This window comes from Spea bombifrons, chromosome 3, assembly GCF_027358695.1.
Source record: "Spea bombifrons isolate aSpeBom1 chromosome 3, aSpeBom1.2.pri, whole genome shotgun sequence".
NCBI classification, from domain to species: Eukaryota; Metazoa; Chordata; class Amphibia; order Anura; family Pelobatidae; genus Spea; species Spea bombifrons.
The window spans coordinates 114,718,443-114,733,382 of record NC_071089.1 but is presented as its reverse complement, the minus strand read 5'-3'; the positions used below and the strand labels follow the sequence as shown (position 1 = coordinate 114,733,382).

At 39.1% G+C, this 14,940-nt stretch overlaps 1 protein-coding gene across 4 annotated transcripts in view; it reads left to right on the top strand.

Annotated features, from left to right (window-relative positions):
- The window catches only part of RUNX2 (RUNX family transcription factor 2), an 89,464-nt gene extending 81,579 nt beyond the window's left edge, over window positions 1-7,885 (top strand). For 2 of the 4 annotated variants that reach the window (XM_053458480.1, XM_053458478.1), the window contains one exon: window positions 6,520-7,885. In XM_053458480.1, the coding sequence (XP_053314455.1) occupies window positions 6,520-6,995 (476 nt within the window). In that variant the 3' untranslated portion in view covers window positions 6,996-7,885. Of the gene's footprint in view, window positions 1-520; window positions 683-6,519 lie in introns of all 4 variants that reach the window. The other 2 variants (XM_053458477.1, XM_053458479.1) reach the window with 2 other exon arrangements.
- Window positions 7,886-14,940: the final 7,055 nt, after the last annotated feature.

The following is a 14,940-nucleotide window of genomic DNA, read 5'->3' as shown; positions in this document are numbered from 1 at the left end:
TGGCAGTCATTTGCATACCGGGCTGGGTTTGTGATGTGACAATAGCCGAAGAGCTGACAGTTCCTTTCTGTTTTGTTAGATTTTTTTATATTTTTTTGGTGCTGTGCAGAGATTCAGCAATTGACTGTATTTTTCCCGACCTGGGTTTAATTTTGTATGGCTCTCATATTCTGTAAATAGTGTGTGTGTGTGAGGATAATTGTTCTTCTATACAAACTCTGTTGACCCTAGGCCATCACTGGTCCTCATCTCATCACTGGCAAAGTGTGTCTGGATTTTTTATATTTTTTTTTGTAACTAGAGGAATAGCCGGGCTCCTTATGGAGTTTTGAGATATAGAACTTTAGATTCCATTTATGGAACGTTAAAGATCTCTGTTACTAATCTGTAATTTGTTGAGGCTACATTTGAGGAAACCATATGTTCTGAACGTTGGATAGAATAAGGGGGAGCTTTTTTTCCCCCTCACTGAAGATAAAAATACCAATGAGGTTCAATGTTCTTTCTCTCTGATTTTTAGACCCGAGGCAAACACAGTCATCACCTCCATGGTCCTATGATCAATCATATCCATCCTACTTGAGTCAGATGACATCTCCATCGATTCATTCCACCACTCCATTGTCCTCCAGCAGAGGTACAGGGCTTCCAGCCATCACCGACGTCCCCAGACGCCTTCCAGGTAACTAAGAGCCCACACCATTTCATCACTGCTTCTTACCACCCATTTCACACCGCATTACCATTCACTTTCACAAGATGCTATTGGTTTCATGGAACAGAAATGTTCATCGGGTGGGACGGCGGTAACCAAAATGTGATCCAGGAGCCATCAATGGTGCTAATGGATGGACCATATGGATTATTACACATTTTGAAAGTGGGGCATCTTTGTCCCCTTGCAGGAGATCAAATGTTGAGCTTTCTCAACATGCCAGGTTTGGAAATGATACATGGCGAGAAGATGGTCCTCGATGTCTAAAACAATTCCAACACAGACTCAAGAAATGTAGAAGCTGCTTGGGTATAATATTTTCTGTCAGGGCTCTAATTTTCATATTGAGGTTGTGTTCCAAATAACGTCCCAGAGAATGTAACAGGTTATGCAGATCGCTGGCTGATGTAACACTCGCCCGTTCCCCTCCAGCAAGACGGCTTTTAATCCCGGCCGGAGGAGCCGACGATCGGAAATTAGCGGGCAGACTAAACAGACACATTGTTCGCTTGTGCCGATATTGTCTTTCAGCTTGTTCATTGGTGCTAATCATGTTAGTGTGTAGGAGTTATAATTGAGAGTCGCACCCAGCTCTGCCCAGGTTGGTATGTAATATCTCCCCGAGCCAAGGAAATCATCTCAGCTGGTAGTACAAATAGCGACATAATCAACATAATGGATTTATTTCATAAACAAAGGGACCTAATGTTTCATGGCACCGCCTAGGGACCTTCCACCACACCCAGCATTGATACTTAACCCTCTTACTATGGTTAGTGGAATGCGGACCAAGTGATTCAATCTACACTCCATACCAGCTAGCTGTCCCAGACTTTTATTTGCAGTCCCTAGTTTTGGCTCTCTGCAAAGTTTTAAGAACAACTTTGAAGGCGTTAAAAAAAAGTCGTAAAACTTATCATGGGAACTTTTTTATTTCAAAGCAAGGTGAAGGGAGAACGGGAGTTAAATGTTTTAATTTAGAGAGGGGGTGGCTTCCCAGTAATGTTTAAATTGATATCGTATAGAATACATGCTGGATAGGCTTAAGGATACACCGAAGAACATTTACTATATTAACTTTTATACCTCACTTTTATAATTAGAGTATGTAGACAATTTATATATATTTTTTATAGAATATATATATATATATATATATATATATATATTTTTAAAGAATAAAGGGTTAATGGGAATGGCATAAGTACCTGTGTGCAGAGAATGGTGGACTCTGGGGCATAAAGATGTTACAGTGCCCCCTAGAGGCTATAAAGCATAAAACATAAGTATGTACCGGCGATTCCACTTAGACAAGACCAGGTCCAGTAATGGCGATAGCACAGGACACACTAGCCAACGGGTGCTCGCCTTTGCTCTTTTATCATATGATAATATTGTCCAGCGGCAAAGTGTCCCTGGAACGTTACTTTTAATATTAGCCTTAGCAGTTTAATCCCACCTTGATCCGCGCCGAAATATTCTCCTACTTGGTGCTCTCCATAGACCATGAATCACGCCGACCGCTATAAAGACCTTCAAAAGTTGCCTTACCGAAACCTAGATTGAATCCTGAAGCCCCCCCACGCAATTTATTTTATAGAGATTAACTTTTCAGAGTTTCATCCGGATTATAAATGATTCTTAAAAACAAAGCGCTAATTGACCACACATGGTATCAAGTAAAGCCCTGGCTTTGTAGCCCTGCATTGGGTTTGATAAATCACCCCGGCGGCAGGTGCTGGTTACTCCTAGAAGATAGGAGACGCCTTCCCTTCGTGCAGGTTTCAGTTCACCCGAGACATAAATCATTAGGTTTTCTTTTTGTTGTCGTTGATAAAAAAAGGTTGAAGCAAAGACAGAAGGGGTGGGTTTGTCGTCTGCGCGTGTTCAGGGTCTTATCTTGGTCTCCTAACCACATCTGAAGCCGCTTGGCCAGCTACGGGTTTCATGGAAACAGATTTCCCTCAAAGTGTTTCCATATGGCCTTCCCCGATATATCTCGTCCTCTGCGAGCGGAACACAGACGCTCACGCACAGGACTGGAAATGACTCTAGAATGTGACAGCGGAGTCACGTGGGCTGCGGGGGCTCCGTGTGTGGCCTGTCGGAAGAGCCAGCTGCCCAACCACTGGCTTTTGTTCTGCAGCGTATCCAGTTTCAAAGCAAATCCTTTCCCAGTTTTCTAGAGTTCCTAATCAATCTGTCAAGGAGCCTGCGCTGACTTCCTCTTAACGAGAAGTGTCCTTTCCTTTATCGAGAGGCATGAACGGAAAACAGAAAGGACTTTTTCAGTTTAAGGCCCCCCAAATCTCATGTAAAAAAAAAAACGGAACTTTTTTTTTTGCCAACAACAGAACCGTTTACGTGAGCAACTGGTAACGGCGAGGACGGTTTGTCATGGAGCCAGACAGATCCGCGGAGACTGGAAAACCAGTGATTTCATCATTCTTAATTTGGCTTAAGCCGATAGGTCCCTTGGCAGATATATGGGAAAGATCGCTGGTGCCTTCCGTAGCCCTGGAATCTGTATCATAAACAGACCAGAAACAGTGTTTTGTTTTGTAATGATCGTCCGGTTTGTCATGATTTAACCCTCGCACGCTCGCAAAAAACACACATGCACAGATCACATGGATGCGTCTGCACAATATCAACGTGTGCGAGCCTTTTGGTAGCATGTTTATTTGGCACACAAAGGGTTAAACCACGCCGATTTGGATGTTACATACTTAAAGCAGGACTGGTTTCTTCTAAAGCTCTTGTAAAACGGACAAGAAAGTCATCTTAGCCCCTTTTCCCTAGAATGAAGTTAGTTTATTTTTGTATCCCGTATAGCGGTTTAACACCAGGACCGGAGGAAGTGGAGTCTGATTTCTGATCTCTGGCTGGAGATCGCGTTAGGGAAGTTACCAGAACCCTTCGTCGGCTCTTTAAATCATTTTTTATGTTTTATGTCTACATTTTCTTTGACGTCTTTTTGTCTCTTACCCTTATATCGATGGAGAGAACTCGTGTTCCCGACGCATTGCTCCATGTGTTTAGTAAGCATGGATAGGTATGGTTGCACGTATGTGAGATGCCCCATGACAGCATGCATGCAGAGTACATGGTGCTAGGAGTGATGGGGTCTGTACTCCGGTTCCGTGCTCGGTTCTTCACTGGTTATTTGGTAGAACTTGGTGTTGGTGCCAACATTCCGAGCATGTTGCCAATTGTGATGGTCTGGGTCAGTGGTTGCCATCCGACTTTAGCCAAATGTTCTTAGATCATCCATGGTGCTGGTAGCCTGAACCCTATTTATATAATGACGGTGGACAGTCATGATTTTTAAAGGTGTTGTTCCACTCAGTTTTACATATTTGTCATTTAAATGCAGAATTAGAGATCTCCTTCTTTGTCCTGTTAAGTTTTTCCTTCGTCATACCTTTTTTGTTTAAAGCTGGGAACACTTAATTGTCACATGACACAAAAATGGACACTGATAGGTTGTTGCCATAGAAACTGAAAAGCTTCTTAAAAGTTTCAGTGTTATTTTGATGTGATTAAACCTTCGAAAGAAAGAATAAAATAACAGATCTCCTAAGGTTTATTTAATTAACATGCTAGAGAGTGCGGTTAATATTTGCGGAACAGCAACTTTTTGTGCAGTGGGTGCAGGGAACCTTATACAGGTGAGGGTGTCCATATTTTTGGGTTACGATTTCTAAAACCCAATACAATAAAGGCCATCTCCGCGTCAGGTAAGACTAAATGATCTTGCGGATTATTTCTTTTGTTGGTTGCTTTGAAGCTCAGCCCCTGTCTGGGACTCCATTGAAGTCATTATGTAAAACAAATATTTGATCTGGAAAGTCCACGGCCCCGTCCTCTGATCTCCCCGTGGCATGAATTTATCAATTTATCCGCTGCTGTAAACAGAATACAGAGCTATTACTCCTATTAAGGACAATAAATATTATTTTACTTGTGATTACACAAAATCGCCGTGGCTTCGTGGCTTCATGAGGAAGTTTGGCGCTCAGCTCTGGCCTTACCTTATTAAAATAAATACAGGCAACTAATAAAATAAATATTTATTAAATAAATGGGGAACTTCGATACACAAAATACACCCATTGCCTTCCCGGGAAAGGTATTCTAGACACGAGTAATTATTCCTTAATAAAGAAAAGATGGCTGTTTACACAGAAACCGGCACGCAAAACCAGTCCTGCTACCTTCTCCGTTTGTTAGCACTATTTAAAGGTGCCGTTCCACCTACCCGGCTTAATTTAACACTTTTAGACTAAATTCAATATCGGAAGCAACATTCCTTGTACTTTTCCCAGAAACGATTCTTTAATCATGTAAAGTCTTGTCTCAGTAATATTTCTCGTTCTGGGAATACGTAATTGTCATGTGACATGGAAGCAAGCACTGATAGGCTATTGCCATAGAAACTGAAAAATCTGCTATTTTTTGCGTGTGATTAAACTTGCAGAAGAAAGATTAAAATGACAGAGCTGCCCAGGGGTGTCTTAATGGGGCAAAACCTCTTTTTATTATTTTGTAATTATATATATATATATATATATATATATATACGTTATATATATATATATTATATATATAATGTATTTATATGCAGAATAACTTGTAGATGAGTTATTAGGGTTTTTGCCTTTTGATCGTCTAAATACAGTTGCTGGCTGAGTGTCATATGAGTTGTTTTAACAAGACCTGCCTTTCCCTGGCTACCTGTAAGCTGTAGAAACAATGGTGGAATGATTATGTTTCAGACGCCCGTCACTGTTCCGATCCTCTAAATACCTCGGCCCCATAATTCATGCACGAGCAGATGGCGGCTCTCAGGAACATATTAGCCGGTTCCTATAAACTAATGCAAAGTGACTGCTGAAATGTTGGCAATTTATTCCGTATAAGTTATCAAATTAATAAAGCTATTATTTTATAATTAACCTGACATTCCGACGCGGAGTCGGTTAGAGCCGGGGTACGGTAATTGAGACTGAAGGACAAAATTGCTGCGAGGCTTGGAGAAATTTGCTCATAATTATTCCCTGTTAACCACAATTTTGGACTAGTAATTTTTAAATGAATGGCAACTGATATTACCTGGCATGTGCCAAAAAAAAAGCACGTGGAGGTCAGTGAGGAGCTGTGTGCCGCGGTACCGAATTCTGGCGGTTAGAACAGGTAGCGGGGAGACCGGAGAGCGGCTGGGGGGGGCAGGGTAGAAAAGAAAAAATCCATTGAGAGAACACGGAGTCTGGCGCCCAGCCAATCTTGGGTTCTTAATGAGACGCTTGCAACATAATAAATGGAAACACATGGATGTTTAATTGTTCCTTGTTTCAGACTAAAACATACGAGGCTAAACTGTCTGAAAAAAAGGGGCTTTTTATAATGTTGTGTGAATATTACTTTTTAGTGCCACTTTTTTGAGGTTAAAATAAGGGATTTTTTTTATGTTTCACGGGCATATGGAAAATTCTAATGCAAGGTTCAAGCTATTGTACATTATATATATATATATATATATATATATATATATATATATTTAAAATAATTCTCCAGAGAAACAATTATTATTTATTTGTATGTATACATATATATATATATATATATATATATATAGTTAGAGAGAGAAGGAGAGAGAATGTCATTATATATATATCTATATATCGATATATATATATATATATATATGAGTGTCATATTTCATAATATAATGTAATATTGCATATATTGAGTCAGATCATGCCCATTCAGTATTCATTATGTCTTCTGTGCTCTTTTTTTAGGTGCGTCAGAGTTGGGCCCATTTTCTGACCCAAGGCAGTTTACTAGTATTTCGTCCTTAACGGAGAGCCGCTTTTCCAACCCGCGTATGCACTACCCGGCGACATTTACATACACCCCTCCGGTCACCTCAGGGATGTCCTTGGGTATGTCTGCGACCACTCATTATCATACCTACCTACCGCCACCCTACCCAGGATCCACCCAGAACCAAAGTGGACCCTTCCAAACCAGCAGCACTCCCTACCTTTACTATGGTACATCTTCTGGATCATACCAGTTCCCCATGGTTCCCGGGGGCGATCGATCTCCTTCCAGGATGCTTCCACCATGCACCACCTCCAACGGTGGCACGTTGCTCAGCCCCAACTTGGGCAACCAGAATGATGGCGTGGATGCGGATGGAAGCCATAGCAGTTCTCCTACTGTGTTGAATTCCAGCGGTCGAATGGATGAGTCTGTTTGGAGGCCTTATTGAGTATGTTGTTTCCTTTGCCCAGAAAAGTACTCAAAACAGTAGCATTGAAGTGCCTTTAAAAAAATGCCATTATTCTATGCAGTGTCAAGTTTGAGCTCAACTCACAAAGACACTTAAGAACATGACGCAATAGAACTTTATCAGCTATACTTTTGCCTATACATTACGAATAAGTTTGATAAAAGCACAGATGGCCTTAACTTCGTGCCTTTTTTTAATGTAATATTTATATTGAACTTAACCATTCCAGAAAAATATTTTACTTTGTTTCTCGTTGAAGCGGTTTGTCAAATATTTGAGTGACTTCGAAAAAAGAAAGGGATAATAAGGACAATAAGTAAAGGACAACGTTTCGTGTCCAGAGCTGCCACTTCCTGCCTCTCTAAAGATTAAAGGGAAAAAAAACTGGATTATTAAGACTGATTTCCAGTAGTTTACTGCACAAAAAGCTTTCCTTTGATGACCAAATCTATGCGGTACAATCGCGGCCTCAATGCCAGATCGGTATGATACCAAGTACAAGCTCAGTGATGTGCACTTACACAGAATTATTATTATTTTTTTTTTTTTATTATTTGCTTTTGTGTCAAAGCAACAAATACACAATAATAATGCGGAAAAAAATATTTTGCAAAGCAAAAAAAAAAGTTGCAATATTAGCTATACAAGTATGAATATTATGCTGTGTTGTTCGCCTGTTTTAATTTTTAAATTATAGATATGTATAAAATTGGAGGATTTTTTTTTTTTTTTGCTAAGGTTGATCAGCCTTTTTTTTTTTCATTTTAATTTATAATTATTTAATGTTATTTGGACCCGCAGGTTTTTTTTATTTTTTATAATGTGCTGCAAGGTCCCTAAACATGTATATTTTTTATGTCACACCGCCTTAAAATTCTCATAAGGGTTAAAAAAAAATCTTTTGTATATTCAAGTATATATTAGTTTAAAAAAAATGTTCCACAGGTCTCTGGCAATTGTATTTCAGTTGCAAAAATCTGCTTTTTATGCTTAATAATTTCTTTAATATCGATACAGCCAGCGGTTTGCCATATACAATGCTTCATGCTTTATTTTCTTAAGACAGAAACCTCCTGCTTCCTTGTGAGTTTCCTTTTGGGGATTAATGCTATCTTTATGACATTATCCACTAATGTCAGCCGACATTTCATTGTCTTTTTCACTAAACGAAAGGTGAAGGTACATCGATGACATCTCAGTAGTTGAAGGGCGGCAGACAAACATATATCACGGAATGGATTTCTATTTTGTTATGGAAAAGTAATGTAACAGCTTTGTTTGGACCCCCTTCTAGTTAAAGAATAGAGAATGCTGATGAGCATAGATCTTAAATTAGATACTTTTTAGAAGTCTGACTTTTTGTTTATTCTACGGAACATTGACAGATTAAAGTGGTATCCACTTGCATCTGTCAATGTTCCGTAGAATAAAGCAATAACAAATCAGAATTCTAAAAAGTATCTAGTTACCATATAACGGATTTATTTGGGGTAGTAAAATTGGGTCTGATATCTCATGAACCAGACCAGTGAGCTGCCTGCCATTATTTTTAAAGGTGTTCTAGGAAGAGTTCATAAGCCATGCCAAAGAAGCCTTTTATGTGAACATTTGTATAGGGTATTTGTGCCTGTATGTGCCCATGAGAGAATATGGCAGGCCTTAAATTTCAATCTTTATATTTAGCTGCAGGTAATATTAACACATCAAGATCATACCCAGAACAATAATAATATTAATAATAATAATAATAAACATCATGCTCAGAACAATAATAATATTTATAATATTAATAATAATAATAATAAACATCATGCTCAGAACAATAATAATATTAATAATATTAATAATAATAAAAAAACATCATGCCCAGAACAATAATAATATTAATAACAACAATAATAGTAAAAATAAAACACCATTCCCAGAATAATAATACTATTAATAATAATAATACATCATGTCCAGATCAGTAATAATGTTAATAATAAAAAGATGAAACCAATAATAATAATAATAAATAAAATATCATACCCAGAACATCTTGGCAAATGGGTTTCCTACGGACCTCACGTGGCTGCTTGTCTGCATTCTTACTTTATGATATGATTCACAACGGACAGCTTTTCACTTAGATTTGCCGCATGATGATGCAGATGAACGAACATTAAAGCATTTGGTGATGCAGGAGAACAAGCTATGATCGTTCCTTTTTTTTTACATTGAATGCTTCAAAAATGACAGGGTACTTCATATTCATTTGAAATATTTTTATTTTTGGGTTCAGTTGCGTATCGTTGTAGCACCCATCAAAATACGAGCAGCTTTAGATGTACAAAACCTATTGTAGTGATGTCACAATAGCTTAAAATGCACTCTACCCTACCCTATTAACTTAAATGATAACCCTCCAGGCCCCCGGCGGCCACACTTTGGATAAAATGCACTACAGAGTATAATTTTATAAAAAATTCTCCTGAGTTGATTAATTATCGAGTCATTGGTTAAAAAGATGGTACACAGAAAACGGAACTTTTTTTGGGAGGAAATCTTTTCCTCTAATGAGAAAGCCCATCAATACACGCACTGTATGCCGCCATGTTTTTAAATCAGGCGTGTTAGTGCTTTTTTAACACATTGTTTACTGTTAGATTTTGTGTTTTCTAATCCAGGCTTCTGGTTCATTGATGCAGAAAAGATCCGGGTCTGAGGAACGTTTATGTGCACTAATCATTGACCTATATATCGGCACAAATCTTAAACCTTTGAGAAGTGTTGATCTAATCGGATTATTACTTATAATGCGTATCATTTGTCCTACACAATGTTTACATCAGGGCATCATAGTCTGATAGGTATAAAAAAAACAAAAAACCCAAATTGCTTGTCCCCCAGCGATACCCCGTAGAATCAAGTGTCCTTTTCTATAAAGCTTCGGCAATAAAGACGTTCCCAGATACGCATCCTATACGTTTCTCAGATTAATAATGCACTTGCAGCTCAGGTACGATTAACCATTTCCATGCTGTACAACAAAAAGCCTTAACTAATTCCTGCAAAGAGTCTGCTGGTAACCGGCCGAAATATAACCCACGCAGCCTAAGATCACATTGCAGCCAAAGCTGAGATATTAAACGGACAGACAACCTTAAACAGAAAAATTCTAAAAAAAATTCTAGAAAAATTCTAAAATTCTAATCCGAGACTCGAGACAGTTTTTAGGTAAGGGTATTTTTTTAAGGTTTAATTACCGTTTAAAGAAGCCCACGGGCATCCTGCACTCTGTAATAATCAGTGCCTTTATATGAGATCTGTTTTTTTCCATTATATTTTGACATGTTGGACACAATGTAATTGGTTATTATATAAATATTTATTTTTTTTGGTGGTAGCTCTAAGCTAAATTCTGTCTTTGCATACAAATGTATGATGATCGATGCCAAAAAACACGTGGAAAACCAGTGTCAGAGTTCATATTACATGAGGGTTTTTTTGTTAAAATAAGTGATTTTCTTTACTGTAATGATGTGGAATTTTATTTTGTTTGCTTTTTTCTTATATATATGTTGTTCAAATGGCTGCTGGCAGCAATCTAGAGAAGGTTGTCTGAGCTCCTTGTTAGAAACTCTTGGCCCTTGGTATATCAGACCGTTGATATACCAGACATAGAACACGTCTAGCGCTCAAAGAGTTAAATCTGCCACCACTCTAGAGTCTAGCAATATGTTACTTTACAAAGCACCATAAAGGGTTAAAAATAATCCGTTACCTTGGATTAAACTCTAAACATAAATAAAATGAACAATTAATTCATACCCCCCCCAACATATTGTCTTAGTAACTCAAAATTATTAATTAATAATAAGCAGCTCATTAAATATATGGTCGTTAACCCCTGAGCAATTTAGGTGACCTTCCCCTACATTATGAGACGCAGCACTGCTAATTTAGATGAAGCACCAAACTGCTATTCTTTCTAGGATTTCTTTAGGGCATGCTAGATATCTGATACATGCCAACTATCCTCTTGTAGATGGGACAGTCAGTCTGTCCCGGGAGACGTTCCATCGGCTTTGCACTCCCTACATTTGTGGTAACTCGCAGGTTTTACGGCGTGTCCAGTGGGGTGACCTCACAATGGTAGGATGCTGACCCACAGCAGTGCCCCCTTCCACAGCCGGCAGAGTGCCAGGATATGACATCATAAAGTCATTTAAAGCCATCACAGCCTTAATAGTGTAAATGGGCCAGTTGGTGAGATCAGAGATCTCCCTTCTAACCATCCCATTGAGCATCGGAGCACTGAAGGGCTGACCACCCAAGAGGGCAATCTCCCCCCAGGTTTAGCATGGCGGGGGGGGGGGGCATTACTGACTCATTCTATCTGGACAGCATGGGGTAGAAAGTGGGCAAAAACAGTATCTCAAACAATCAATTATGCAGATTCATTGAATTCTGAACACAAATCTTTCTTATTACGCTCAGCATTTTTTTTTTTTTTTGCCTGGCCGCGTAATCTAAATATTTATCCGTGCCCCTCCTTGCCCCCCCTACGATACTCAATAAGTAAATCCTCGCTGACTTTTTATTTTTTTAATAACCAGTTCTCAGGAAGCAGATAATTAACAAAACTTCAGCACATTCCGGTAATAATCTCCATCGAGCAGTATTTATTCACAGGTAACGCGTGAGACAAACAGCACTTGGACACAAAGCGTCTCCGTGTCGCGGTACATTCTTACCATTTGTCTATGCAGAAATGTTGAAATATAGTAATATTTCGTGTTTACAAAGACTTTGTTTGGTTTTTGAATATTGTACTTTGAAACAAACCAGCCGAATTTTTAACCGAATTTGTATTTTCTTGGTACTTAACATTCCGTTCGAAATATTTTGTATTCCCGGCATCTCCTCTAAAACGAAACGCTTCTAGAGTTATTTTTGTAAATACGTGCTTTTGTTACAAAAGGCAGTTTTTCGATATTTGCTTGTTATGCACACATTGCTTTAAGAAATTTAGCTTTTGTTCCGCAGAGTGTCTGTGGAAACGTTTACTCCTATTTAAAAGGGACTTTCTGTGTATTTTATTTTACGTCTGTAAATTTAATTATGATGCTCTGCACCGGATTATTATTATAAATAGATGTTTGAATTTTATTTCCAATAAATGGCTTTTTGATAAATCTTGAGGTGGATGTTAATGTTCTATTTATAGTGTGGATCATTTTTTGGGGGGGGAAAAAGGAAAGGTTTTTGGGGCCCCGGCTGGATGTGGGTGGAGCTGGGATCAAGTGGGTGGGGTTTGTGGCATGCATGGCAGAGACCACGAGTTGGTGAAGATCTGGCAGAGATCACGCCTGAGCCATCCAGGACAAATCTGGTACATAGATGCGGTTCTAATAGATTGTAAGCTTGCAGGGCTAGCCCTAAACCAAATGGCACACCAGGAAAGAGTATTCTTTGGCACCCAACCTCTCCCAATTTAATATATATATATTTTAGTTATCAACATGGTTCACTATACTATGCTGGATTTGGGACACCTGACCATTACACCAACAGGGACTTTGATGACATCACATTCTAAACACATAGTCATTAATATGTAGTTGGCCCCCCCCTTTTTCAGCTATAACGGCTTCCACTCTTCTGGGAAGGATTTCCACATAAAATCGCAAAAGTGTAATAGTTTTGGATGGAAGTATATTTACAAATAAATAGGTTATTTTAGGGTTATTTGGAAGACAGAAGAATTTGGAAGAAATATTTGTTTACAGTGTGGAAAAGGAAATAAAAAATTTATCTGAGATACTGATAAGCAACATTCTTGAATAATGATGCGTTTGTGTAAAACGATTGCTCTACGCAACTTTTTTACACAAACAATTGTGTAAAACAAGACTGACAATTTAAAATGAATAGGTGAAGATTGAAAAAAGAGACCAAATGAGAAGAGGACCCTGATCCTAAGAGCTGGCAATCTAGTTAGCTGGCAAAAGGGACATGCCCCCAGCATTCTAAGCTACAGAGTGAGCACAATAGGGTATGTAAGAGGGCGAGATAAACTTTATTTTTCTTGATTTCCGCAGGGTTATACATCACATCAAAGCCAACGCAAGCAATACAGAGAAGTATACAGGTTGCATCAACACATGTTCTCGAGAATGTAATTCATCACTATGGCGGCAAAGAATAATGAAGCCTAATACTTATATAATGCAAAAACTGAAATAAAGTGTATGCTTACAAAACATGTGTGAGTCAATTCTGTATTCCATTGGATCTTTCTAGAATACCGTATTTGCTCGATTATAAGACGAGGTTTTTTCCAGAGCAAATGCTCTGAAAAATACCCCTCGTCTTATAATCGAGGTCGTCTTCTAATCAGACCTCATTCTGCTGGGGCCAGGCTGCTTACAGGGCTTTGGTCGCGAGCAGCGTCTCTGCAGTTGAACAGGAAGCTAGCACAGTCCTCACATAACTCTGCCTCCCCCCTCCTTCCTCTGGGGGCGGGGCCAGAGAAGTTGCTCGCACAGTCGGGCCCCTGCAGAAGTCTGCGAGTGGGAGATCTGCAGTTCAGGTAAGGGGGTGGGGGAGGGTTTTTGTGATTAATGTGTGAAGTATGTGTGATTAATGGAATGGATGAGTATTTAAATGTTTGTGAATGAGTGTGTGTGTGTGATAGCATGGATGTGTAAGGGGGGTGGTGGTGGTAGCATGACATAGGGAGGCTGTAATCACACTACTATCATCCCCAGGTTCCAGCATGTACTGGCTGCCTTGGCTTGATAGGAGTGTGATTGCTGTTAGCAGGTATATATATATATATATACCTCCAGAAATGCATTTTAACCCCCTATATGCCACTCAGCCCCATGATATGCCTTTTAAGGCATATCATGGGGCAGAGGGGCATATAGGGGGTTAAAAGGCATATCATGGGGCATAGTGGCATATAGGAGGGTAGAAGACATTTCTGGAGGCAGAGTGGCATATAGAGGGTTAAAAGGCACATCATGGGCAGAGTGGGAAATAAGGCATTTCTGGGGGCAGAGTGGCAAGCCTGGGGGCAGATGTGCATAACTGGGGGGGCAGGTTGGCAAATAAAAGGAAATAAAAAATATATATTTTTCTCAATCATAGCTTTTATTAAATATGAAAAAATAGTGTACATGAATTAATATTTACTAGTAAAACTTTTTTTCCTATAGGGTAGTCTTATATTCAGGCTTTTTGTTTTTTCCTAAATTAATATTTTGATTTTGGGGGGTCGTCTTATAATCACAAGTTTGTGTTATCAGCGAGCAAATACGGTACTTATCCTACTTGTATAGTCTATAAACATTTTTCATTTTAGGAATAAAAACTACTATACGAAAAAAAAAGAAACCGCAAAAAGAAAAAGGATCCATGTATCACTAAACTTAAGCCGGTCCCAGATCCCCCTGCCTTCTTTTTTAGTTTTTTTTTTTTTGTCTATATCTCTACTAAAACCCACCTATGTTGAGCTAGAGTATTGCTCCTTCTCTACATTATTTGCTCAAGAATAATCTGCAAGTAAAATATGATCAATTGTTTTAATTGCATTAAGGACAGGCTGAGGCTTCATCATGGTAAATGGTGTGTGAGCTTAAGTATGTTAGAGTATGTGACTGTGTTTGACCATGTGTGTGAGTGTGTCGGGGTATGTTAGTGTGTGTGTGAGTGTGTCGGGGTATGTTAGTGTGTGTCAGGGTATGTTAGTGTGTGTGAGTGTGTCGGGGTATGTTAGTGTGTGTGAGTATCTGGGCATGTTAGTGTGTGTGAGTGTGTCGGGGTATGTTAGTGTGTGTGAGTATCTGGGCATGTTAGTGTGTGCGAGTATCTGGGTGTGTTAGTGTGTGTGAGTATCTGGGCATGTTAGTGTGTGCGAGTATCTGGGTGTGTT